This window comes from Dryobates pubescens, chromosome 10, assembly GCF_014839835.1.
Source record: "Dryobates pubescens isolate bDryPub1 chromosome 10, bDryPub1.pri, whole genome shotgun sequence".
In the NCBI taxonomy this organism is placed as follows: domain Eukaryota; kingdom Metazoa; phylum Chordata; class Aves; order Piciformes; family Picidae; genus Dryobates; species Dryobates pubescens.
This window is the reverse complement of record NC_071621.1, coordinates 6727797-6754740: the sequence shown is the minus strand read 5'-3', so window position 1 is coordinate 6754740 and position 26944 is coordinate 6727797. Positions and strand designations below refer to the sequence as shown.

The 26944-nt window shown below is 44.6% G+C and overlaps 2 protein-coding genes across 2 annotated transcripts in view; one reads left to right on the top strand and one right to left on the bottom strand.

Moving 5' to 3' along the window:
- Positions 1–16297, top strand: part of LOC104302139 (cohesin subunit SA-2) — a 79541-nt gene extending 63244 nt beyond the window's left edge. Inside the window, exons 26-34 of the mRNA XM_054164528.1 lie at positions 2729–2880; positions 3669–3770; positions 5885–6039; positions 6148–6276; positions 10211–10398; positions 11790–11952; positions 12950–13043; positions 14961–15029; positions 15321–16297. Coding sequence (XP_054020503.1) covers positions 2729–2880; positions 3669–3770; positions 5885–6039; positions 6148–6276; positions 10211–10398; positions 11790–11952; positions 12950–13043; positions 14961–14975 — 998 coding nt within the window. The 3' untranslated portion in view covers positions 14976–15029; positions 15321–16297. The remainder of the gene's footprint in view (positions 1–2728; positions 2881–3668; positions 3771–5884; positions 6040–6147; positions 6277–10210; positions 10399–11789; positions 11953–12949; positions 13044–14960; positions 15030–15320) is intronic.
- Positions 16298–19213: 2916 nt separating this feature from the next.
- The window catches only part of PPP2R3B (protein phosphatase 2 regulatory subunit B''beta), a 62297-nt gene continuing 54566 nt past the window's right edge, over positions 19214–26944 (bottom strand). Inside the window, exon 13 of the mRNA XM_009902605.2 lies at positions 19214–19734. Coding sequence (XP_009900907.2) covers positions 19590–19734 — 145 coding nt within the window. The 3' untranslated portion in view covers positions 19214–19589. The remainder of the gene's footprint in view (positions 19735–26944) is intronic.

The window sequence follows — 26944 nt, the reverse complement described above, 5'->3', positions numbered from 1 at the left end:
TACTGTGTCCAACTCTTGTGCTTCAGCTATTCATATGGAGTTCTGTGTTTGGTTTTGGGCACCACACTCCTCCAGGTCACAGTGTATCTGCAAAGAGTCATGGACCTAAACTGCAACAGTGAGATGTTAGAAGAGAATCCTTATTGGTAACGGTAGAGATCACAGTATCACAGTATCACTAAGGTTGGAAGAGACCCCAAGGATCATCGAGTCCAGCCTGTCACCACAGACCTCATGACTAGACCATGGCACCAAGTGCCACGTCCAATCCCCTCTTGAACACCTCCAGGGATGGTGACTCCACCACCTCCCTGGGCAGCACATTCCAATGACAAATGACTCACTTGGTGAAGAACTTTCTCCTCATCTTGAGTCTAAACTTCCCCTGGCACAGCTTGAGACTGTGTCCCCTTGTTCTGGTGCTGGTTGCCTGGGAGAAGAGACCAACCCCTTCCTGGCTACAACCACCTTTCAGGTAGTTGTAGAGGGCAATGAGGTCACCCCTGATCCTTCTCCTCTCCAGGCTAAACAATCCCAGCTCCCTCAGCCTCTCCTCACAGGGCTTGTGCTCAGGGCCTCTCCCCAGCCTTGTTGCCCTTCTCTGGACACCTTCAAGTGTCTCAATGTCCTTCTTAAACTGAGAGGCCCAGAACTGGACACAGTACTCAAGGTGTGGCCTAACCAATGCAGAGTAGAGGGGCACAATGACCTCCCTGCTCCTGCTGGCCACACTATTCCTAATGCAGGCCATAGCACAGAAAATATCACTCAAGTAGGTTGCAGTGTCCTAGTCATGGGAATTTTGAAGCAGGTTATGTTTTAGGTTGCATATGTTATGCATCTGAAAGTGATGAATTGCTCCTGTTTTGGGTTAGATGGCCTCAGATCTCTTTCGGACCCATTTTGTAGGATGCTTTAAATTTCCCAGTCTTCCCCACAAAGGATCCCTGTCATCCCATTGCAGATTCCTTCTTAAATGAGTGATTTTTGTCGTGATGTGGGTGTACTTGTCTGTGTGAACAGCTGGCAGCTGCTCCATTTTATTTTTAACTCTAATTTGTAGGTACTTCTGGTCAGTCACTTGCCTTACACTTATTTCCAGGCCCACAGTCATACTAGGTCCTGAAACAGTCCACATCAAAACGGTAGGTCAAAGACCTATAGGTCAGTGGCCTTTTAGCAGTTGATAGATTATAGCAGGAAAGCGTTTCTTGCATCTCCTTCTGCAAGAAGCTCTCCCCAAGCACCTTCTTAGTTCTGTTGGATGATTCTTAGTATTTGTTTTCCTAAGTGTGGTAGGTTGAGAGAGGGCCTAGCTCTCCCTCCCCCACAGAGTAAGAAACCACAGCTAAACTCAGTCGGAGAAGCAGACTATATTTACAAGCATATATGGAAAGCAGGTTATATATAACACAATATATACAGGTATTTACAATATATATACAGAAATATACAGCAAAGAAAAACAACACAACAAAAATTCCCTCCTCAGGGAGGGTTTCCCTCCCTGTAACCCCCTCTCTCCCCCCCCAACCTCCCTTTTTTCCCAAAAAGGGGTTTAGAGAGAGAAAGAAAGGGAGTTAGTAAGGAAAGGAGTTGTTATTAAGCTTTAAAAGCACATGCAGGATTAATTTGCTTATCTCAAGGTCAGCTCCAGCTAGTTCGCTGAGAAGCAGGCAGGCAGAACAGGCTGAAACCCAAACTCCCAAACTGAGAAAAAATTCCAGCTGCCCTACAATTTAAAGTTGCATTTTGCCCATCCACCAATGAAATTCGTTTAGAATATCAGAGGGTTTTTGTTCTAGTACCGAAAACATTCAGCCAGTGTCCCAGTACTGTCCCTTTTCTTAAAGGCACAGCCTCAAACGGTCACACAAAGTTACCTAGCTCGTAATTAACCCACGTCACAGAGTCTTTATATGCTCTTAATGATATGAAATAGCATTTCCTTCACTGTTGTTGATAACCACTTGGAGAGTTTAATCTGAATTCTTCACATCTTGACTGTGTATGATGACTTTTGTAGGGTTTCTGACAAATTATGTGCTGGTCTTCTACATCTCTGTTACTCTAGGGGGAAAAAGTATCACACAGTATCACAGTATAACCAAGGTTGGAAGAGACCCCAAGGATCATCAAGTCCAACCTGTCCCAACAGACCTCACGACTAGACCATGGCACCAAGTGCCACGTCCAATCTCCCCTTGAACACCTCCAGGGACGGTGACTCCACCACCTCCCTGGGCAGCACATCCCAATGACGAATGACTCACTCAGTGAAGAACCTTTTCCTCACCTCGAGTCTAAACCTCCCCTGGCACAGCTTGAGACTGTGTCCCCTTAAGTGGTGCAGTTTGGTCTGTTCCCTTCCACTTGGTGCTTTTGTGCCTTTTCTTCTACACCGTTGGGTTCTTTTTGATTCTATTCTGTAGCTGTGATCAGTGTTGTACAAGGAGATTCTGACTGGTGGAAATGAAAAAGCCCCACAAACATCAGAATAGAAGACTGTGGACATAACTTGTTTTCACTCTTATCAGCTGCAATCTTTGAAGTGGAAATAACCCTTTTTCCCCCTAATATACACAGGAATGAGTGCTAGCATCTGTTGCTTAGCATGTTGACTGAGCAGCTGAGTCTGTGCTATTTGGATATATGAAAGCTGGTCATTAAAATTGAGACATCTTGAATAAAGTAGTAGAACAAAACTTCAATGCTTTTGTTTCCCTAGACCTGACAGAAGAGGAGGAGAGAAAGGATGAAAGCTGCAGACTTGACGACTTGCACAAAAAGCGGAGCCTGCTTGCAGCATATTGCAAGTTAATCGTGTACAATGTGGTGGAGATGGCTGCAGCTGCTGAGATCTACAAGTATTACATGAAGGTAGTGTTTCAGATAAGTTTGCTTTGCATTTTGAGTTTTTGAAAGTGACATGAGTTTTTGTGAAAGATGTGGGGTTGATAGGTTTACGGTTCAGCATCCTTGTATAATCAGGAAAGGGCTCATTGCACTGCAAAGGTACCTCACTGAAGCCAGACTAACTGAAAATTGAGTACAGGGTATGTCTGTATGAGCATCTGCTCCTCACCTTCTCCTTAGGGGCTGTTACAGAGAAGCAGTTTATGGCTTGGAGAGTGTTTTAACTATAGAAATCCTTGCATGGAAGCAGTCAGCTTGTTTCATACAGCTCACAGTCCATAAGCAAGCAGATGGCCTAGATTTCACATGCCTCCTGGTGTTTAGACAACTGGTAGAGCTTCAGCCACTTTGAAGTGGGTTTCAGGAGGGTTGAGAACAGCACAGAGTGGGCAGTTTCCTTGAGTCAACTAAGAGGACTTTGGAAATACTTGAATATGGATCTTGTTTGTTACTTAATTGGGCCTCAGGCAAACACTGGTTAAATAAACAAAATTGTTTCTCTCCTGGGGAGGCTTTGTTCTCTTGTAGTAATACTTCACAATTTCAGTGTAACTTTAAACCTCACATTAAAGAGTGTGTCATGGCTTTACATGTGAAAGAAGGTAAAAGGTCCAGTTTTCAACTTCTGTCTTGGGTGTTCTAATGTTGACTGTGTTTTGTGAACTTCTTGTGTGACATGAACACAGCCATGTTTTGCGTACTCCCAGTACTAAAGAAGGGGAATGATGCTTTTCATTTGTTACTGTTAACAGACCTACAATGATTTTGGAGACATCATTAAAGAAACATTAAGCAAGACAAGGCAAAATAATAAAATCCAGAGTGCCAAGACACTGATTCTCTGTCTGCAGCAGGTAAGTTTCAAGATCAAAGCAAGAGGGTAGGGGCTCATATTGGAGTTTTTTACCTGCCTTGCCATAATTATTCAAGTGAATTAAAAAAATTAGCTGAAAAAATAGCTTCCTTACCTGCCCTTCCCATGTGTCTGTGGGGTTTGCATGTCAGAATTGCAACTCCTTTCAAGTCATTGCTTCTGTTTTAGGATGCAATGTGGTGCACAGTTTTTGGTCTTGCTCTTAATTTTCAAAGGCACAGTGCCTTGGGACTGATGTGAGATTATAGAGGCTTTCTTGGGGCATGGTAGGTACCTCATAACCTTAACAGAGGTTAAAGATATTTTTTGGTCTTTTACAGACTACCTCAATTCCTATTGAATTTGAGGAACCAGAAACGTATCTGTGGCTGGCCAGCTCCAATCCCCAGTATTGTAAATTTTTTTTCTCTCTCTTTTTTTTTTTTTCCTGGGAGAAAGTGGGTCACAGCTCTTCTGAAGGCACTCAGTTGCTGGGGCTTGCAGCTGCTGACTGTTGAGGCCAGTTAGCTATTTTAGCAGCTGCTTTTGCCAGCTCTGCCCCTGACCAGAGTTGCTTCTGGCTTGGAGTCCTGCTGTAAGCCACAGAGCAGGCTCCTCCCAGGGGATACTGATACATGAGCTTTGCTTATTTCACACACATTGCCAGGGGCTTAGATCTGTGCACTAGCCCCTGAAATGTGAGCTTAGATGAGGCTAAGTAGCATTTGGCTACATATATTCTGCTGACATAGTCGGGACTTTGTGTTTAGGTATCACATAGACAACAGGCCCTTTTTGGCCTTTGCTTGACCTTGAAAGTTAACAGGTTGAAGAGAACATGCTACTTCCATGTTCTGTTAGGGAGAAAAGCCACAAGCATCGTTAACTGGGCTCCAGACAGGCCTTTCACCCAGTCTTACTCTCAGAGATTAATGTATCTGCCAGACTTGCTGCTTTATATCTGCGTTCTGGTACTCTGAAAGCCTTTCAGGCAAGTTAAGTCTCTGGGGCTTGATTCAGAAGTCCCAAAAGGAGATGGGATCATCTTCAGTTTTGCATAAACAGTTCTCTGTTTATGCACATCATCTTTTAATTAAAAAAAAAAAATTATGTCTACCTTGTTAAGCACAACAGTGTCCTTTATGCACTGGTTAGGCCACATCTTGAGTACTGGGCCCCTCAGTTTAGGAAGGATGTTGACTTGCTGGAACATGTCCAGGGAAGGGCAACAAAGTTGATGAGGGGTTTGGAACACAAGCCCTGTGAGGAGAGGCTGAGGGAGCTGGGGTTGCTTAGCCTGGAGAAGAGGAGGCTCAGGGGAGACCTTCTTGCTCTCTACAACTACCTGAAAAGAGGTTGTAGCCAGGTCTCTTCTCCCAGGCAGCCAGCACCAGAACAAGAGGACACAATCTCAAGCTGCACCAGGGGAGGTTTAGGCTGGAGGTTAGGAAGAAGTTTTACACAGAGAGAGTGATTGCCCATTGGAATGGGCTGCCCAGGGAGGTGGTGGAGTCACCATCATTGGAGGTGTTTAGGAGGAGACTTGATAGGGTGCTTGGTGCCATGGTTTAGTTGATTAGGTGGGTTGGATGATGGGTTGGACACGATGATCTCGAAGGTCTCTTCCAACCTGGTCTATTCTATTCTATTCTATTCTATTCTATTCTATTCTATTCTATTCTATTCTATGTCAGTTTCTTGTTGTTCCTTGAGTCATTTGCTTCTGAAGCACACGATTTACCTGCTCTTTTGTAAAGCTTTTGTCTCTGTAGGCTAACTGTTCTAGACAGTCTGATCACCCAGGTTGGAAGAGACCTCCAAGATCATCAAGTCCAACCGATCACCCAAACCTAGCTAATCAACTAATGGTACTACGTGCCTCATTCAGTCTTTTCTTAAACACTTCCAGGGACGTGGACCCCACCACCTTCCTGGGCAGCCCATTCCGGTGGGCAATCACTCCTTCTGTGAAGAAATTTTTCTCTAAGCCTAAGCTTCCCCTTGCACAGCTTGAGACTGTGTCCTCTTGTTTGCTTGCTGTGCATGTGCCTTTGTCCTGGTGCTCTGTTTTCTGTAGGATTACATATGGTTGCTTATCTGAGACATCTTTTCTAGCTGTTTCAGACACATGCAGAAGGCCAAGACAGCAGTAACGGAGTGGACTTCTCCTCAGCTTCCTTCATGAATATGAAGGAACTTGCTCGTCGCTTTTCACTAACGTTTGGCTGGGACCAAGTGAAATCTAGAGAATCTGTAGCCATGATACACAAGTATGTGCCATGTAACATCACTTTATCCATGGTCACTGCTTTTTTTAGTTGTCTGCTCTACTATTCTGGGTTTTGTTTGTTTGTTTTGTTGTTTGTTTCTTCCAATAGGGAAGGGATTGAATTTGCTTTTCAAGGAGCTGCTGGAGGAGATGGAAAATGCTTGCCTCCTAACTTGAGCTTTCTGTTAATCATCAGTGAATTTTCCAACAAGCTGCTAAAGCCAGACAAAAGACTAGTGTAAGTTGAGTTCTTCTTGTGCCCAGTTTGGGTTTTATGTATCCTGATACATGGGACACTCGACCTTCCGTGTTGCAGAAGCTGCTCAAGGGCTTTTGGAGAACCTTTGAAGTCAGTCTGCCCCTGAGGCTGTTATTTCGAGAGACACTTGCTGAATTTTGTCGTAGTACTTATTTCAGATTGCATGTGCAGCATGCATTCTGGGTCTTTTTCAGACCTACTTTTGGCCATGTATGGCAATTCTTCTCAATGAAAAAAGGTGTTAATTTGGTGGAGGAGATTTGCAACTTGACTGGCTAGTGGAGCATCAAGAATAATTTCCTGACTAGAAAAGTAAAGTAGAAAAGATCAAGGAAGAGATGGTGTCTGGATCATTATTTTGTAGTGATCTAATTCCACAGCTTCAGGACTCAATTGCATGAGTAATTGAGTGAGTAATATATTCCATGGACTATATTTGGAAGAGAAAGAAAGATTACATTATTCATAATGTGGATATTTCAATTAAAGCATTTCCTGTTTACAGAGGAATATGCCCTGATCCAGTTGGGCCTGTATTTTATAGTGGTGTAAGTATTTGCATTTAATAATACAAGAAGGATAGCCTTATTTTGGCATCGTGGGGCATTATGCATCTGAACACGGAGGTGTTTGATCATGTCTCTTCACCCTTTCTTCAGCTGCCTCAACTCCAATCATCTTTGAGAAAGAAACAATGTTCTTCTCTCTATGTGACCTCTGCCATTACTTCCCTAGTTAGTGCTGCTGATTTTGGATCTGTTTCTCTGCCCTTCAGTCTTCTATTTACAGATACTGTAAAAACTATTGCAAAACATACAACGGGCATTTCCCTTTTCCTGAGAGCGTGTTTGAAGACGTGGGAATGTAAGATGAAATGTTGACACATCTGCCGCTTTCAATTTCTGAGCAAATCAGTCCTGTACCTTATGAGTTCCACTTCTTTTCCAAAGTCGTCAGAAATGGGGAAAAAAAAGAAAATAAAAATCAAGCCATCACATCTTGCTGAGCCCTGTGTGATGTGTTTGCTCCTGTGTCAGTTTGTGTTAAATGGAGGTTAACTTTCATGGGATCATCGGCCAGTTTTTATGTAATAAGGGTAGAGAGTGGTCAAATGTCTGCTTCCCTGTTACTTTACATGACCAACACCATTTATGAATGATTGCCAGCTACTCAGATAATGTATGGTAAAAAATAAATTCAAACCCCAAATGCAAAATACAGAGGAAAAATATTTGACTTACATTGATTGCAACCCCTGGTAAATCCAAAGTGGGTAATCTATGGGTAGTGATAACTCCCTTTCTGATTCTTTCATAGAATCACTGAAGGGCTTGGGTTAGAAGGGACCTTAAATATCATCTAGTTCCACCCCCCTGCTGTGGGCAGAGACACCGTCCACTAGACCAGGTTGCTCAAAACCCCATCCACCCTGTCAGTGAACGCTTCCAGGGAGGTAGCATCCACAGCCTCTCTGGACAGCCGGTTCCATTTTCTCACCACCCTCACAGCAAAGAACTTCTTCCTAATACCTAGTATAAATCTACCCTCTTTCAGTTAAAAACCATGGCCCCTTGTCCTATCACCTTGTTCCCTGATAAAGGGTCCCTCCCCATCTTTCCAGCAGGACGCCTTTAAATACTGGAAAGCCGCTATAAGGTCTCCTTGGAGCTTTCTCTTCTCCAGGCTGAACAACCCCAGCTCTTTGCCTGTCTGCACAGGGAAGGTGCCTTAGCCTCTGGTTTTGATTCTTATTTAATTTCTTGACCAGAGGATATCTTCCAGAAGTATATTCCTGAACATATTACATACATTCAGGTAGGTCTATTGATTGAAAACTTTTGTGGGAAGTAGAGTGCCTATCAGGGAATGCACTTTGACTTCAGTTCTCACTGCTTTGGACCTTCCTACTGCTGCTAGGAACAAATGGGAAACAATACAAATACACAAGGGGGGGGAAATTGCAGTTTTATCCACAACTGCATCCAGACTGTGTTTCTAGAGTAACAGTTTCTATTCTGGGAGGCCTAAAATGCTTTGCAGGGGCTGGAGATTATATTTCCTCTTAGAAATATTTAGGTTTAACTCCATCATAAATTACTGGATGGAATGTTTTAGGTCAACATGAACTTTTAGAAATAAACATCTGGTTATTTTCATTTTTATTAATCATAGGATTGATGTCCATGTCTGTATGTTAACATATGTGAATGTACCTGTAACAGATGAGATACAGAATATGGGCATTTGTTAGAAAGGAGTATATTTCAACACCATCAAAGTATATGGATTTTAACCTTCTCCCCTGTAATTGCCCAGGCTGCAGCAGTAAAATACCTGACTTGTCAATTGCTCTGTGCTGCAAAATGCACACAAGAAATGAATGATTGAATAACAAGCAGTATGAAGGGCCTGATTCCTGAATCAGTAGGAGTCTTTCCATCGACCTTGATAGCAGTTGGATTGGGCGCTAAACCAGTAGTTACAATGCATGCTTGTTTGAAACCAGCGAATTCCATTGCCAGGGTTTCTTGATCCCAGGGGCCCCCAGAGTCCAGGACTCCTAATTGTTTCACAGTTGGTGATTACCTATACCTCCTCCTAGCACCAAGCACCAGTGTTCTTGTTGTGAAAAGTGAATGAAATGCCTGATATTTTCCAGGCCCCGCTCCTAATCAAAGAAGGAGTAATAACTGTAGCAGCTGGCGTTAAAACTGTCACTTCTGGTATTTACTGAGGTGGGGTCTGTTTTAACAACACTGGGCTTGATTTTAAAGCGATGAGCTGTAGCTGAAATGTAGTGAATATCCAATTTCTAATCTTGAGTCAGATTCTGGTTTTCTTTTCGTATGAAGTAGGAATGGATCAGAAAGATTTTGCCATAAATGGCCTGGTTTTCAAAAATGCTATTTGAAGGAGACCTCTTAGCTCCAGAAAAGGTGACAGTGTCACCTGGGATTCAGGGAAGCCCAATGTCAAGTGTTTGGACAAGGGGACACAGTCTCAAGCTGTGCCAGGGGAGGTTTAGACTCGAGGTGAGGAGAAAGTTCTTCACTGAGCGAGTCGTTCGTCATTGGAATGTGCTGCCCAGGGAGGTGGTGGAGTCACCGTCCCTGGAGGTGTTCAAGGGGAGATTGGACGTGGCACTTGGTGCCATGGTCTAGTCGTGAGGTCTGTTGGGACAGGTTGGACTTGATGATCCTTGGGGTCTCTTCCAACCTTAGTTATACTGTGAGACTGTGAGACTGTGATTAAATCGGGCAGAACAGAGATCTGAACGGATGTTTCCCACACCCTGTGTGCTGTCATAACTGCAGGGCTGTTAACTGCTTCTTGCAGACACCTGACATTTTATTTGGAGCCTGAGAGAACTGGATTGAGTTTGAGATGATATTACAGAGCAGGGGTTTATTGGTTGTTCTTGGGTTTAATTTTCACAAAACAGGCACTCAAGGTGTCAATACCTAACCTGCTCTACTGCCGAGTCACAAGGAGCATCTCTTGCCTGGGATCTCCTTTACATTGCAGTCCACGAGGCAGAAGAGGGCCACCAGGAAAAATGGGTGCAGCCTTTTGGAGGTCTGCTCTGTTCAGACTGCTCTTGACAGCAGCAATTGGCAGTGACTTTTCCTGCACAGGAAATTAATTCTAGAGATTGATGTAATTCCATGATGCCTGTGGATTGGGGTTGTTCCTAATGCTCAAATTCAGGCACACTTCTGGCTTTGAAGCCATTTGCATTTTAAATATTCAGCTGTTTCAGAGGTGTCAGATATGTCTGAGAATTACTGGTTTTTTGACAGTTCTGTCTGCACCTGTGGAGAATAAAGGGAAAATGCCTTTCCAGCAGCACCTGCCCGAGATGCTGAGGAGAAAGCCACTGAGTTTTCTTATGCTTTCTTTTGCTTTTCTGCAGGTACGCTTACTTAAAGAGGTACATAACAGAACCACTGCCTTGCAGCGGCGATGAATGGCAGCCACTGATCTCGTACAGAAACTCTTTATTGATTAATGAAGATGAGGAGAGCTCTGTCCTCAGCAGTTCAGGGGAGTGCCCCATGGGCACATCTAAGGCGTCTTCTTTTAAAAGGAAGTTATCTAACGGTATGAAAACTCCCATCTTTTGGATCATTTGTATTTGCTTTGTCTCGGCTAAAATGCAACTCATGCTTAGCATTAGCAGTACCACGGTCTGCTGGGTTCTGTGGACATTCCAGTTGGAACTGGGGTTTTTGCCTTCAGCTTAGTTGTTGTTAAAGATCTCTTCACTCAATAGCAGTTACTCCTTATGAGGAGAGGCCGAGGGAGCTGGGTCTCTAGTTTGGAGAGAAGGAGACTGAGGAGTGACCTCATTGATGTTTATAAATATGTAAGGGGTGAGTGCCAAGAGGATGGAGCCAGGCTCTTCTCACTGATGCCCAGTGACAGGACAAGGGGCAGTGGGTGGAAGCTGAGGCATAGAAGTTCCATGGAAATGTGAGGGAAAAAAATTGCACTGTAAGGGTGACAGAACACTGGAACAGGCTGCCCGGGGGGGCTGTGGAGTATCCCTCTCTGGAGACATTCAAGATCCATCTGTGTGATCTGGTATAGGTAATCCTGCTCTGGCAAGGGGGGTGGTCTAGATGATCTTTTGAGGTGCCTTCCATCCCCTAACATTCTGTGCTCCTGTGAAGGTTGGTCTGGAGACTTTGAGAAAACCTTGAGTTCTGCTTTGTGGCATTTGTCTGTGCCACTGAGACCTGGTTCCTTGCTTTTAACTGTTAAGAGCGTTGTTTCTTTAGGCTCTTCAGATAATTGAGAAAGGAGAGGTATTTACAGAAGTTGATTCAGATCTTCATTCCAGATGATCTTCATTCTAGATGATCTGGGCCAAATCATCTTCTGGCTTCTTTCTCTGTGTTGAATTTCTAGGCAGACTGTAGGATTATACTTGTGGTTAGGTGGCCTGCATCTGGGCTTTAGCAGCTTTGACAGATTTCAATCTGTAGTGCAGTATTCACTGCATGGATGTGATGGCCTTTAGTTGAATGTAGTAAAGCCATTATGAAAGCAATGCCCAGTGAAAATGCTAAGTGCTGTGGAGATGCACAGTTGTATGTGGAGGAAAGGGAGTTTTTCCAGAGCATCCTGTAGTTTCTTTCTGATCCTTTCTCAGGAATTTTCTTCCCAGTGACTTGCCTTCAGAACATTTGTTCCTTTGAGTCCCAAAGGCCCTCCTTTCTTGAGGGTTATAGACTCTGCAGTACTGATAGCACATATGGACTGGGGCCAGGATCACAAATCTAGAGTGTGGAAATGACCAGTGGGCAAATTGAATGGATTTTCTTTCATGTGGCTTTTAGCTGTCTCCTTCAATAAATGAATGCTTTGTTCCAAGTCTCCCTCTGAGCTTGGCCTCATTGCTTCACTGCCGTCTGGAAGACGCTGGAAATGTCCATCTCAAGGCCTCTGAGGTTGAGGCTAAAGAACAATCTGTTCATTGTCTGTTACAGGGTCTCTGCCTGAAACCAGCCAGACTGAAGCGGTGGGTGAAGCCCTGGGCCTGCAGCATGCTTCCCAGCTTGCCTCTGCAGCAGGGAGAAGCAGAAAGAGGCTGAAATCTCGAGAGGTGCACTTGCAGAAGCATTTGCCAGGAGGGCTGCAGAGAAGCTGCCGGTGAGAGAGTCATGTCTTACAAGCACCTTCACTTGTCCTGGTATTGAAATCTGGGATCTCTCTACCCACCTGTGATTGTCTTTTTTGGTAATACTTCCATGGGAAAGGGTGTGTGTGCCCCTCCTGACTTTCTTATGGGATATGTCCCAAGGGCAAGTTGATTCTTTTGGTTTCTGTTTGTTTCCTCAATCCAATATCTACATTTGCTGCTTTAGCCTGATTGTCCCCTGCTGTCAGAGGGCATCTGTGCCTCCCCGGACTGTTATTGAGTGTGCAGAGAAGATGACAAGGAAGGAGGGAGATTCCCTGTCCTACTTCTTGTCTCTGGGCCTGCTCATAGGACTGTGGTGCTGGTTACTTCCTGGCTGTTTGCTGAACGTTGGGTGGGTTTTTTTCATCTCTGGAAATGAAAGAGACTTCTTGTCTCTGCAGATCTGTTACTAACTGCTGTGGTCACTTTCTTTTAGAGAGGTGCGTGAATGTGTGCAGCATGCACACATGCCTTAGTGAAACCCCACAGAGCTTGGATGTGAGAGAGGCACTGCAGCAATACAGAGTCCGGAATCTACTTTTGGGCTCAGTGAAGCACTCAGAGTGCTTGTTTGGGACATTTTCCTGTAATACAGTTCATTTATTGAGATGTTAGGTGCTCCCACACAGGTAGGTTAGAAGATGAAACAGATCCCAGGAAGATGCATGCTTTTCCAGGTTTTGGGTCATTCATTGAATGGACCTGGTGAATTCAAGTGAAACAGAACAAAAATGCATGAAATATGAAGGTAGCAGTGTTCATGTGAGTGTTTTGTTTCTGTACTGTCTTACTGGTATTCCTCTCTCATACCTGGAAAACACTAGGCCAGAAACTTTGGGCTGCCTTAGACATCTCAGCAGCAGATCTTAGTATCTGAACTACTCTGCCTTAAGCACACTTGTGCAATGTGTGCTGTGGTGAACTTTCTCAAGACTTAGCTTTTGTTCTGTTTTATTTTTTCCCTAGTAAAGACAGGATTAAGACAGAAGCTATCTCAGAGTTGGGTCGAGCAGAAGATACAGCTGAAGATGTCGATGTTGATGTGGTTGATGCAGACCAGGTAATACTGGCTCAGGTTTTCTAGTTCTGAGGACACCTGTAGCTGAGGTGGGTGACTGTGAGTTCAGGGTCTCATGAGCACCTGTCTAGCAGCAAAGCACTTTTGTGGCCCTTTTCAGTTTGAGAAAAGGGCTTTTCTACACTTCCCTTTCCAGATGCAGTTGTAGTCTTCTTCAGCTTGACCTATATTTTTAAGGCAGTTCTTGCTATAGAATGTAGACATCCTTAGCTTACATTGAACACTGGGATGTGATCCACTTTCCTTTTTCCCTATACTGTGAAGCTTCTTGAGAGCCATTTGCTGCAGTTGCCTCATGTTACTCACACATTGCAGAGATGGCACTGCTGCATGGCCTGCAGGGAATGTCTCCTTCAAAAATGGTGTTTGCATTGTGCTCTTTGAATCCAAGGACTCAGACTGTGTCTGATCACTGATCAGTCTAGGGCTTTTCACTGGAGTGTCCCTTGTTTCTTGTCCTTTTCCAGTCAAGGTTATTAGAGAGATTACTGTTCCCAAACCAGCTGGGGATTTGGAGGGAAACATGTGAATGTTGTGGGCAGCCGGTGTAGCCTGGGGGTTGTCTTATGGGCACAAGAGAGAAGTTTGGCAGAACTGCAGCTGTCTGCCTGTGTCTCAGTTCAGCACTGGAATGGATGCTTGCAGCAGGGAAAGACTTTTAGCCCTTTGGGCCAGTGGAGTGCAAGGACTCAAGAAGGGTGCTGTACACCAGTGGTCTTGCAGCAGCCACTATACCGAAAGGGGGAAGAGGCTGTGAGGTTCCCTGTGCTGCAGCTAATCACAACCTTTTGTCTTCTAAGGTTTTGTTGTGTTAGCCATTGCAAAGAGCTGAAGGATTTCTTCAAGTTTTTGTCCTGATTTTCCCCTGCTCTCTGAACTCCTAACAGAATTGTAAACACAGTGTTTGGCAGAGGCTTTTTTGCAGTCACTTGGGCAACTCTTTGATTGCCAATGGCTCTGATTATCTGTTTATCCCAAGCCCAGATACAGGCTGGGTGATGAGCGAATTGAGAGCAGTGCTGTGGAGAAGGACTTGGGTGTGTTAGTGGAGGATAAACTTGAATACAAGCCAGCAATGTGCACTTGTAGCCCAGAAAGCCAGTCACATGCTGGGCTGCAGCAAGAGAAGTGTGGCTACCAAGTCAAAGGAGATGATTCTCTCCCTCTACGCTCATAAGACCTCACCGGGGAGTACTGCATCAAACACACAGGAAAGACATAGCTCTGTTGTAGTGGATCCAGAGGAGGGCCACAAACATGATCAGAGGGCTGAAACACCTCTTCTGTGAAGAAAGGCTCAGAGTTGGGGTTGTTAAGCCTGGAGAAGGCTCCAGAGAGACCTTATAGCAGTCTTCCAGTACTTAAAGGAGGCCTACAGAAAAGATGGGGAGAGGGAGTCTTTATCAGAGAGTGTAGTGATAGGATGAGGGGGAATGGTTTTAAACTAAAAGAGTATAGATTTAGACTAGACCTTAGGAAGAAATTCTTTACTGTGAGAAAGGAGAGACACTGGAACAGGTTGCCCAGAGAAGTTGTGGATGACCTCTCCCTGGAAGTGTTCAAGGCCAAGTTGGATGGCACCGTGAGCAGCCTGGCTTAGAAGGTGTCCCTGCTCATGGCAGGAGACTTGGAACTAAGATATCTTTAAGGTCCCCTCCAACCCAAACCATTCTAAAATCCTCTGGAGTCTAACATTCAAAGGCCTTCTATGATTTTTCAAGTATTTAAATGCATTTTTTCCTGAAGGTTGAGCAAATGGTTTCTTTCCATACTGGAGTGGTGGGGGTTTTGTTTGTTGTTGTTGGGGTTTTTTTTTTGTTGTTGTTTTTGTTTGTTTTGATTTTTAAATTATTTATAAGAGGGCTAGAAGGAGAAAGGGACTTTCACCTTGTCTTCCAGTCATATGCCTGTTAAAATGTAGACTATTTGTTTGGACCATGTGATTGGAGCAGCTCCTATTGAAGATGGGTAAGAAAAGAATGTAAATCCATGGACCAAGATCAAAGCCATACAGAAAATGCAGTACTTACCCAGGATGGGGCCTCACCCTGTAGTGCCTGTTCTGGGCTCCTTGTAGCATAGAGGTGTGCTTTTTCTGTTTTGTGGAAGCTAACTAGAGTGCTTGCCAAGAGCTAGCTGTGACCAAGCTGCTAGATGGTTGGATGCTAACACTCTCACTCAGATTCCATTGTGTGCTCTTACATGGTAATTTCTTCATATGTGACTAACTTAATCTTACTTTTTTTTCTTCTGCTATAGGAGAGTTAAGACACTGAGAGGAAAACTGGAAGTGAAGAGCACACTATTGCTTTCTTTCCCCTGCAAATTGTTTAACTGAAAATGGGGTTGTTATGGTACCAGCCAAGGAAGGAGGAGATCACGTCAAGTCAAATCCCTACCTGTAGGCATCCACCTCAGAAGCAGTTACTGGCACCATGGCTGTTTCTCCACATTGCTGTTTGTGGGTGGGTTTGATTTGGCTGTTGCACTTCTAAGGTTGTGAGCATTATGAACATCATTATTCAGCTGCATCCTGGTCTTTGATGCTGTCTTGGAAAAAAAATCCCAACCTGAGGACTGGAATCAGGGTACTGACAAATACTGAGTCAGAAACACCAGGGTAGATGAGACAAGCTTGCTCAAACTGGTGTGGAGACAGCATTCTGCTGAATGCATTCTTTGCCATTTGAGGTAACCAAAGTTGGTATCTACTTGTTACCTTGTACCTGATGCCAGGGTGAAAGGAACCCGGCCCAGCTGTGCACACTGTGACCTGCTGGGTGATGGAAAGTGACTTGGCAGTGCTAGTCACTGCCTGTGAAACAGGAAAGATGGAACAAATAATCCAAAAGTATTCCTATAAATTCCAGTGCTTACAGAGATGTGGTTAGTGGTCTGTGGGGATCAGGATGCATTCCCAGGAGACTTGCATCAAGGCTTCTACTTAATAAAGAAACAGCAGACTACATGACTAAGTATTTTCCTCTGGAAGAAATCCTTCATACACAGCAATCATGTGGTATTTACTTGGGAAATATAAAGCCTGACAAGACAATGTAAATAGACTCTAAATACGACCCTCCAAAAGTAGTTTTTCCATTATGGAACACTGAGGAGTGTTGCAGAGGCAGCAGGCTGGGGAGTGCTGGCTGCTTTCACTGACCCTTTGTCACTGCTCCCTGGAATTGTACATTGTGTTAAGCCTATTTGCTTAATTTTTTAACACCCCCCCACACACATGTATATATATTTTGCATTGTAAGTGTGTAAAATAAATGCAGAACTATTGCTATCCATGTGTACTGAAAGTGCAAGTGATATTCCCACAGCGTCTGGAGAAGGAGCAGCAGTACTACTGGGCCTTCTTCTTTACCCTGGTATTAAATAGAGAAGTGAGCACCCGTGAACGTGGTGGGGAAAGCTGTGGATGCCTCCCAGCTACCCTACAGTGACAGCTGTAAGCCATTGTGCTTTGCTTTTGCTAGGTAAGTATGCAGTAGGCTGATGCAAGGGGAGAGGCAGCACTTCACTGTCTCTGTTCCTCTGTGACTCAGTAACACCCCCAACCTGGAGTTAGTAGTGATGTTTCCTCCATCCATCTTGATAAGTGCATCTAGGGCTAAACACCTGCCAGGTAGGCAGAATGCAGCTGGATGAAGAACAGTTACACTTCTGATAACATCAAACATGCAGGTGCTTTATTTCTTGTAACAAAGGTCTAGGGATGGAAAGCACCCTTCTGGGGGAAGGCAGAGTCATCAGTCTCATTCATGTAGTGCAGTAAAAGGCACTTCCACAATAACCACCTCCATTTGCTCATTTTCCTGTAGGAAAAAACAGAGACTTGGTTATCACAACTGTAAGAGCGAGCAGGATTCAACAGGCAGTTCATCAAACACCAAGTGCCAACAGCAGCTACAGGTGCTGCAGAGGAGATCCACCCTGCACCATCAGGTGGACAGAGACATACCACTGTGTGATGAGAGATCACACTGGCTGTGCAAGTGCCCATTCCCAAACCCTCTTTTTAATTAAGAAGGGGGGGGGAAGTTACAGCTGAAGGGTTTCAGGTAGAGAAAAGCAGCAGGCCACCATCTCTTGAACAGCAATAGAAGGTCAGGATCATCTTCCAGAAAGCCAGTTGGTCAGCCTTTCCTACAACACTTTGTGTTTCTTTCCTGTTTAAAACCCTGAGACAGTCAGCAAGTAGTGAAAGGCATCCAACCCACAGCAGAGGACTCTGACATTGATGAGTTTCCATTCAAATTGGACTAATCAACCCTAAGAATCCTCTGAGTGGTACTAACGACTTGAGTTTTCCTTGGTAAGGTTTACTAATCGATGCTATGATGAGTTCCATTATTGAAGACACAGTTGTTGGTTTTTAAGTCTCTGCATAAGACCTGTGATGAGTTGAGCGGAACAGGTTTCGCTGTACCACTTCTAGACGCTGAGCAACACCGTCTTCTGGATGAAGAAAAACCTGCTAGAGCTTGACTGCTTTGAACATGCAGCTTGGTGTCATTAGCCACGTGGCTCATTATCCATTAGCCAGGTGGAACCCATTCACAGTATCACAGTAACTAAGGTTGGAAGAGACCCCAAGGATCATCAAGTCCAACCTGTCCCAACAGACCTCACAACTAGACCATGGCACCAAGTGCCACGTCCAATCTCCCCTTGAACACCTCCAGGGACGGCGACTCCACCACCTCCCTGGGCAGCACATTCCAATGACGAATGACTCGCTCGGTGAAGAACTTTTTCCTCACCTTGAGTCTAAACCTCCCCTGGCACAGCTTGAGACTGTGTCCCCTTGTTCTGGTGCTGGTTGCCTGGGAGAAGAGACCAACCCCCTCCTGTCTACAACCACCTTTCAGGTAGTTGTAGAGGGCAATGAGGTCACCCCTGATCCTTCTCTTCTCCAGGCTAAACAATCCCAGCTCCCTCAGCCTCTCCTCACAGGGCTGTGCTCCAGACCCCTCCCCAGCCTTGTTGCCCTTCTCTGGACACGTTCAAGTGTCTCGATGTCCTTCTTAAACTGAGGGGCCCAGAACTGGACACAGGACTCAAGGTGTGGCCTAACCAATGCAGAGTCCAGGGGCACAATGACCTCCCTGCTCCTGCTGGCCACACTATTCCTAATACAGGCCAGGATGCCATTGGCCCTCTTGGCCATCTGGGCACACTGCTGGCTCATGTTTAGGTGGGTGTCAATCATCACCCCCAGGTCCCTCTCTGTTTGGCAGCTCTCCAGCCACTCTGACCCCAGCCTGTAGCTCTGCATGGGGTTGCCGTGGCCAAAGTGCAGCACCTGGCACTTGGACTTGTTAAATGCCATCCCATTGGACTCTGCCCATCTGTCCAGTCGGTTGAGGTCCCTCTTCGCTCTTAAATGGTTCAGCAATCGTAAGCGAGTTCCTTGCAGGCAGCACGTAACACAGTAATTGGGAGCTGTTAAATTACACGTATGAAAATCTTTATTTGAAAATACAAACATCTTTCAAAGACTCCAACAGATCTACACTGCAACCCAAAAATACCTTACATCTTTTTGTACTTTTTTCCTCCTTTTCCCCAACAAAGTCTGTTTAACAGTAATAAGAGTGAGGCAACAATTCAAGCTGCTGTGACACTGATGTGATCCATGGAATGTGTCAATAGCAAACAACTGGGGGGGGACAGACGAAAGCACTGAATGCCCACAACAAATTAGTGCACATCACCGATCAAGTAACATTTATACAAAGGATTAAAAAACAAAACCACAACATTGGTTCCTTCTACATGAATTAACACAATCATCATGGGTCAAGTATGGACACTCAACAGACTTCATTATTAAATAATCTTTCTATGAGGAACATCAGTGAAAAGACTGAAGTTTAAAAGGGCAAACAAAGTTGGGGCAAACAAGGGCTAGGCAGAGGAGAGAAGCAACACGTCTCAGGTATTCTCTTTCCTTGTGCACTGATGTGCTCAGCTTGTCAGATGAAGCTCTGCCTGTAAATGAGAGCTGAATCATGCCCTCAGAGCCATGTGTGTTCCTTACCAAGGCACAAAGCCTCTCAGGGTTGTCTATGAGCACGTAAGCCTTGCAGGCCAGGTTTTACATTATCTCCTTCCCTCCTGCGCCTGGACAGGTAATGCCTGTTCACGTAGGGGATGGAGATGGTCAGTGCACCACACATCAACTCCGAGAGAATTACACAGTTCTCTTAAAAACAGTAGATTACTTAGAAGTCAAATATTGTTATTCTTCCAAAAAAAGGAATTCTGCAACATCTGTAAATAAATATTTTAACCTATTTTACAAACTCTAGACTACTGAATAAATACAAAAAGTTTCATCATTCAATACAAATGCTCTTCCTTCGTTTAGAAGGTAGTATAGTGATTAAATATTTTTTTTTTAGCACAAAACTAAGCTCACTTCCTGGAAACAAAACCCTCTGAAATGTCTAGGTGTGTAGCAGACCTGCTGCAGACTGTCCCTTCTCTTCTGCAAGTGTTGATCGTAAGTAACCACTACTCAAAGTCCTCTTCATAGTCATATTCATCCAAGTCTACATCAGCCAGATGGGAAGGCATTTCAAAGAATGGTCTTCTTTCCATTTGATACTTTAGGACATTGGACTTCTGATGGTCTACAGGATTCAGTTCTGCTTCATACCTAGGAGTGGGCAAAACAAGAAACCGAGAGTGTACCTTTGTCAGCCAGAGCCTAAAAATTAGAACTCTAACAAGGCACCTGTCAGAAGACCACAGCTCCCAGTATTTTATAGCTACAGGAAAGAACCAGAGTAAAGAACCAGAAGCAGCACTAGGTTTCTGTAATGATTCCATTTAAGGTAGCTTGCTTTCCCTATCATGTGCAGAACTTACTAGTGAGACACTAGACTTGACTTTACCGAAAGGATTCAAAGCACAGAATCACAGAACGTTAGGGGCTGGAAGGGACCTTGAAAGATCATCTAGTCCAATCCCCCTGCCAGAGCAGGATCACCTATACCAGATCACACTGGAACGCATCCAGGTGGGTCTTGAGTATCTCCAGAGAGGGAGACTCCACAACGCCCCTGGGCAGCCTGTTTCAGTGTTCTGTTGCCCTCACAGTGAAGAACTTTTCCCTCGCATTTACATGATGAGCACATGCTGATCCAGTGAACCACACAGAAATGGTCAAATGCAAGCCAGAAGTACTTGACAGGAACCCCTCACATTCTTTTGAGGAAAGCTGAGGTTATGTTCAATGAGGAAGAACGAGCTGCCCCTGCAGTAGATACAACAACAAAGAACGAATGCTGAATGGAAGGTCTGATTGAAATGTGCGCCAGCAGAAAGAAAGTGATAGCAACTGTGTGTTTAAAGCAGGTGCTGGAAAGCAAAACCCAATTGATTCACCAGAAATTACTGATAACCACCTGCTGCTGCTAGGCATGAACAGATGGAGAATAAAATGTAATGTTTAACTAACCTACTCAGTGATGGCTTACAGTTAAAACATATCAGCTCCAGCACTGTTTGGTGGCATCAGCCTAAAACTGGTAGCTGTTTAAAAAAATTAAACATGAATCTCTGTGAAGATTTATGATGTCAGATTAAAGGACTGACCATTTCCTGGGCCTGGTTGCCTCAGGCCCATGTGCATCTTCCCAGGTGCTGCTGAATCTCATTTCAGCATGTTGATTATTTCCATCTAGTTAACAAGACTAGGCAAGGAACAAACTTTAGATACTACAGTGTCTGTTCTTCAAATGTGGCTTTGCAATGACATGATGTGGTGATTAGAAGCGTTCTTTCAGAGAAAGACATGGGACAAAGAGGAGATAAATACTAAGAATCCACTTTGGACACTAAAATAGAGTAGCAGTAATAGCAGAGGTGGGAGGAAGAACAGCATTTTCAATGGTGGCTGCAGTTCTGTTGAAACAGTTCATCGATAAACACCACACCAGCTTCACCATTTTCAGTAAAAGAAACTTAACAAAATAAAGATGCTTGGGTAAAAACAGTTAAGGATTAAGCACTGAATTTAGAGTTTTAGAATAAACCAGGTTGGAAGAGACCTTCAAGATCATCGCATCCAACCTATCATCCAACACCGCCTAATCAACTAACCCATGGCACCAAGCACCCTATCAAGTCTCCTCCTGAACACCTCCAATGATGGTGACGCCACCACCTCCCCGGGCAGCCCATTCCAATGGCAAATCACTCTCTCTGTGCAGAACTTCTTCCTAACCTCCAGCCTAAACCTCCCCTGGCGCAGCTTGAGACTATGTCCTCTTGTTCTGGTGCTGGCTGCCTGGGAGAAGAGACCAGCCCCCACCTGGCTACAACCTCCCTTCAGGTAGTTGTAGACAGCAATTAGGTCTCCCCTGAGCCTCCTCTTCTCCAGGCTAAGCAACCCCAGCTCCCTCAGTCTCTCCTCATAGGGCTTGTGTTCCAAACCCCTCACCAACTTTGTTGCCCTTCTCGTTTCAGCAAGTCAACCTCCTTCCTAAACTGAGGGGCCCAGAACTGGACACAGGACTCAAGGTGTGGCCTAACCAGTTCCCGACTTTCTTTCCTCTTTTTTCTTGTTGTTGTTGCTGTTGTTACTTCATCCTTCCCATGAGTTCTGTGAGCGAGTGCCACTCAGTGCTTAGGCAGTGAACAGAATACTCCCTCACAAGTCCAATGCTGATTTGAACAGGGAACAGAAGTCATCCTAAGAGTTACATATTTGAAAACAAGGATTTGGAAGAAGGATGCAGCTTCAGTCCTAACAACACTGTCGGCTCACACACCTGTAATTTATCACTTTCTGCACTATTAATTCTACCTTTTTAAGCAGGATTATATATTTTTTTTCTTTTTTAAACAGACACATCTTGAAGGCACCTTTTGCATTTGTTTATTACCTAGTGACAGAGGTGACAGCAGCTTTCCTTGTCATTAAAAAAAGGCAGCAGGAGGGTATCTCAGATACTTTACTTGCAGGTTCCATCCATCCTGTGCTCAGAAGACTGTTACTCGAACGTTACTGGACCAAATGGAAATCCTGCTCTTTTCTGAAGCTTTAGTGGCCTTTACTCCTTTCTAAGTTATTTAAGGAAACCGAGGAATTCTGTCTCAGTTTTACACATCTGGGCACTGAAATTACTTCTTTCTCACAGTATTAGCAAAGGCTACTGCTACTTCCCAGCAGAGCCGTTTCTGTAGGAGCACAACCATACACCTACAGCGCCTCTAAAAAGGCCTTTACTCCTCTCCTCAGATTTCTAAAGCTCACGTGAAACGCAAAGCTGCACACTGAATACATTTTTTGTGGAAAAGAACAGAACTGTTCTGACCCCCAGAATACTGGGTGTGAATTTTGCAGTTTTTACCTTGCAGGCACGCTGGGGGGTGAGGGGGGTGGGGCAGTTGGGAGTGGGAAATACATAAAAATAATCTAGCCTCAGAAGTACCCAGCTTGGAGAAACAGCTGCAGGCAGCCAGCTCATAGCTGAATCGGAATACAAGCACATTGAGGCTCCTACTTTATAAAATGGATGCAAATGGGATCTGCACTTGTGAGTGAAATTCTGCCTAGACATATCTTAGAGCTTTACAATAGAATAGAATAAAATAGACCAGACCAGACCAGACCAGGTTGGAAGAGACCTTCAAGATCATCGTGTCCAACCTATCATCCAACACTACCCAATCAACTAAGCCATGCAACCAAGCATCCTGTCAAGCCTCGCCCTGAACACCCCCAGCAATGGCGACCCCACCACCTCCTCAGGCAGCCCATTCCAGTGGGCAATCACTCTCTCTGTGTAAAACTTCCTCCTAACCTCCAGCCTAAACCTCCCCTGACACAGCCTGAGACTGTGTCCTCTTGTTCTGGTACTGGTTGCCTGGGAGAAGAGACCAAGCTCTGCCTCACTACAATCCCCCTTCATAGATGCTTTTGGGGCTCAGAGACTGTCCCTTAGTGCAAAGCAGATACATAGAATACATAGAATAAACCAGGTTGGAAGAGACCTTCAAGATCATCGCGTCCAACCCATCAACCAATCCAACACCACCCAAACAACTAACCCACGGCACCAAGCACCCCATCAAGTCTTCTCCTGAAAACCTCCAATGATGGCGACTCCACCACCTCCCCAGGCAGCCCATTCCAATGTGCAATCACTCTCTCTGTATAGAACTTTTTCCTAACATCCAACCTAAACCTCCCCTGGCGCAGCCTGAGACTATGTCCTCTTGTTCTGGTGCTGGCTGCCTGGGAGAAGAGACCAGCCCCCACCTGGCTACAACCTCCCTTCAGGTAGTTGTAGAGAGTAATAAGGTCACCCCTGAGTCTCCTCTTCTCCAGGATAAGCAACCCCAGCTCCCTCAGCCTCTCCTCGTAGGGCTTGTGTTCCAAACCCCTCACCAACTTTGTTGCTCTTCTCTGGACTTGTTCCAGCAAGTCAACCTCCTTCCTAAACTGAGGGGCAAATAGGAAATCTCCATTGCTACTGCATTAGTAACAGCAACTGGAGAGTTGGATGTGATTACATTATACAACTGGACAGAATCCACTCACACATTTCCCCCCCATAATAAGATACACCAATTATTTTAAAACCAGTTTTGAAAATATGCAAATTATATCTATAAACCAAACCTTTGAAAATGATCCCTACAGCCAGGCTGCTGTCTTGCAGCAGGGTGCAGCTGAGACCAATGTCAAAGCAAGAGGCTAGCAGAAGCAGTCAAGTTGCTAAAGCTGAAGTCATTAAAGGAAACAGGTATGAAAGCAGAAGATACTCAATGAGACAAGACAAACTGCATGGTCAGCTTCATTAGTAAAAAACACTAGGCATCTGGTACAAGAGAGGAGTTAGAAGAAGGAAAAGTTTCCTGACCTCACAAAGGTGTAGGTACTATGTTTATCAGATAGTCCCAAAACCCCCAGGTTTTGAACATTACACAGAAATGCATCAACTGGGCACATCTGACAGACATAAGCTGCAGAAATCCTTAACTCATTAATGCCTTTTTTTTCCCCTCTTTTGAAATTGTCTTTACATAAGTATTTTTCATTTCCCAATTAACATCAAGCCTTTTATACACTAAAAAGTGTTACATTTGTCTACAACAGCCCAAAGATTTCAAACCCTTCACGAGAGGTGCAGAGTAACTTGGCTTCCTGACACACAGGTAGGTCCCTCACTAGTAATGTCAAAAACATATTTTGCCTCCAGTGAGATTCAGTTGCCAGTGAGACCACAAAGGCTTTCAGGACAGAATGCTAGAGCAACAGATGAGAGCTTTCCTTGGCAATCTAGCTGAGGCTTAGCTTTTACAGACCGTACCATACACTTCTGAACCCCGAGCATCTCTCAGCTCACACAGGAACTAGTTTTCCAGAGTATTCCACAGCAAAGCTGTAAGAGGTTTTAAGAGCTGAAAGACAAATGGGATCTCAATAAAATCCAGGAAATTGACATTTAACTGTCTACTTTCAACTGAGCTTGAGACAGATTGAATTAAAAAAACAACAAACCCTGAATTTTGCAGCTTTGTATCTGAAAATGGGCAAAAGTGGCTTACCACGCAGATTCTTTTGAGTCTACTGAGTCACAGCAGCAGGCTTTTAAAATGGGAAGGTGCAGACACAAGTACTGTGATTGAAGGATGAAAGGAAGCCAACAGACCAGCAGAGGAGAGAAAATAAAACAACAGAGGTGCAGCACAGCTCTAGTTAATATTTAGGATGCTCAGATTTAACAGTACCTCAAGGCTTCTAAATGCTATTAGTTCCTGTCAAGCCTGGCCTCTCAGCCAGACCCTATGATTTACTATGTTATATTCAGGGGGCCCTTGAACAGACACACTGAGAGACCAGTCAGGAACACCCCAACTTCACCAGTAACTTCTTGACATTTTGACTCCTAAAATTTTTGGCTTAAACGCATTCATTTTATAAGAGCATTCTAAAACAGAGGGCCAAAAATTTGTTCCTTCACTAGCTTTGTCAGCTGACTTATGAATAACATTTCAGAGACAGCAAGACCACAGAAACTGCTCTTTATTCTGATCCATCACATTCAAGCTCTCATACCTGGCATTACAGGAACAGTGTGGCCAGCAGGAGCAGGGAGGTCATTCTGCCCCTGTACACTGCACTGGTTAGGCCACACCTTGAGTACTGTGCCCAGTTCTGGGCCCCTCAGTTTAGGAAGGAGGTTGACTTGCTGGAACAAGTCCAGAGAAGAGCAACAAAGTTGGTGAGGGGTTTGGAACATAAGCCCTACGAGGAGAGGCTGAGGGAGCTGGGGTTGCTTAGCCTGGAGAAGAGGAGACTCAAGGGTGACCTTATTGCTCTCTACAACTACCTGAAGGGAGGTTGTAGACAGACGGATGTTGGCCTCTTCTCCCAGGCAGCCAGTACCAGGACAAGAGGACACAGTCTCAGGCTGCGCCAGGGGAGGTTCAGGCTGGATGTTAGGAAAAAGTTCTATACAGAGAGAGTGATTGCCCATTGGAATGGGCTGCCTGGGGAGGTGGTGGAGTCGCCATCACTGGAGGTTTTCAGGAGAAGACTTGATGGGGTGCTTGGTGCCATGGGTTAGTTGTTTAGGTGGTGTTGGATTGGTTGATGGGTTGGACGCGATGATCTTGAAGGTCTCTTCCAACCTGGTTTATTCTATGTATTCTATTCTATACAGTGTTTCAAGCTACTGTCAAAAATGCCCTTATCTATTCCGTACCTTCCCCAAACTTAGCCTATGGTCTTAAAGAGATTAAATGAAATGAATGTTGGAGGTTTAAATAAGCCTTAACTCACCGCTCACTTTTGTTAATTCTGTAATAATTATGGTGGAGGATTTAATGAAGAGGTACAAGGATGAACCTCCTTAATGCTAGAGAGGCTGCGTGATGACAACAATTCCCTTCTCTCTCTTTTCCCTCATAGCTTTCTTTAAAGTTTCTTGAAATCAATGTGTGAAAAGGGTTTTTAATTTCTCTTTCAATGTGTTAAGAGGTTTTAAAGGAGGAGACTCAGGGGTGACCTTATTGCTCTCTACAACTACCTGAAGGGGGGTTGTAGTGAAGCGGAGGTTGGTCTCTTCTCCCAGGCAACCAGTACCAGAACAAGAGGACACAGTCTCAGGCTGTGTCAGGGGAGGTTTAGGCTGGAGGTTAGGAGGAAGTTTTACACAGAGAGAGTGATTGCCCACTGGAATGGGCTGCCTGAGGAGGTGGTGGGGTCGCCGTCGCTGGGGGTGTTCAGGGTGAGGCTTGACAGGATGCTTGGTTGCATGGTTTAGTTGATTGGGTAGTGTTGGATGATAGGTTGGACACGATGATCTCAAAGGTCTCTTCCAACCTGGTTTATTCTATTCTATTCTAAAGCACTCTTAAATATCAAGGTAGTCACTCCCTAAATGCTTGGCAAGAGTCTAGAGATATTTTAGAATGGAATGCTGATGCAGGAAATACAGGGAAGTGTCTTCTCCTGATGGGTCTCGTCTACTTAGGGCCTAAATCAAGTGATGTTTGCACTTGTTCTCCTTATCTTTTTAAATAATGAAAACATTAAATGTCAAATTCAGGACTTTGGACTCCCAAGATGTTCTGGAAGCTACACTGCAAAAGGAGTGCCATTCAAAAAGCACCATCTACTATCTTATGGACGTGTAGAGAACTGTGAGAAGATACTTCCTAGCTGATAGAATTGAGTTGGGAAGTGGCAGTTGTCACCCCTGTCCCTTCCGAGCTCTTAAAGAAGCTCTTAATTAATTTAACAACAACCTACAAAAATCAGTGTTGGATTTTGTTCAGAGTTGAAGCTTTTCCAAATTTTAATTCCTCCCAGAATTTTAAGCAGGATGTCTTTGACAAAACTGATGTGA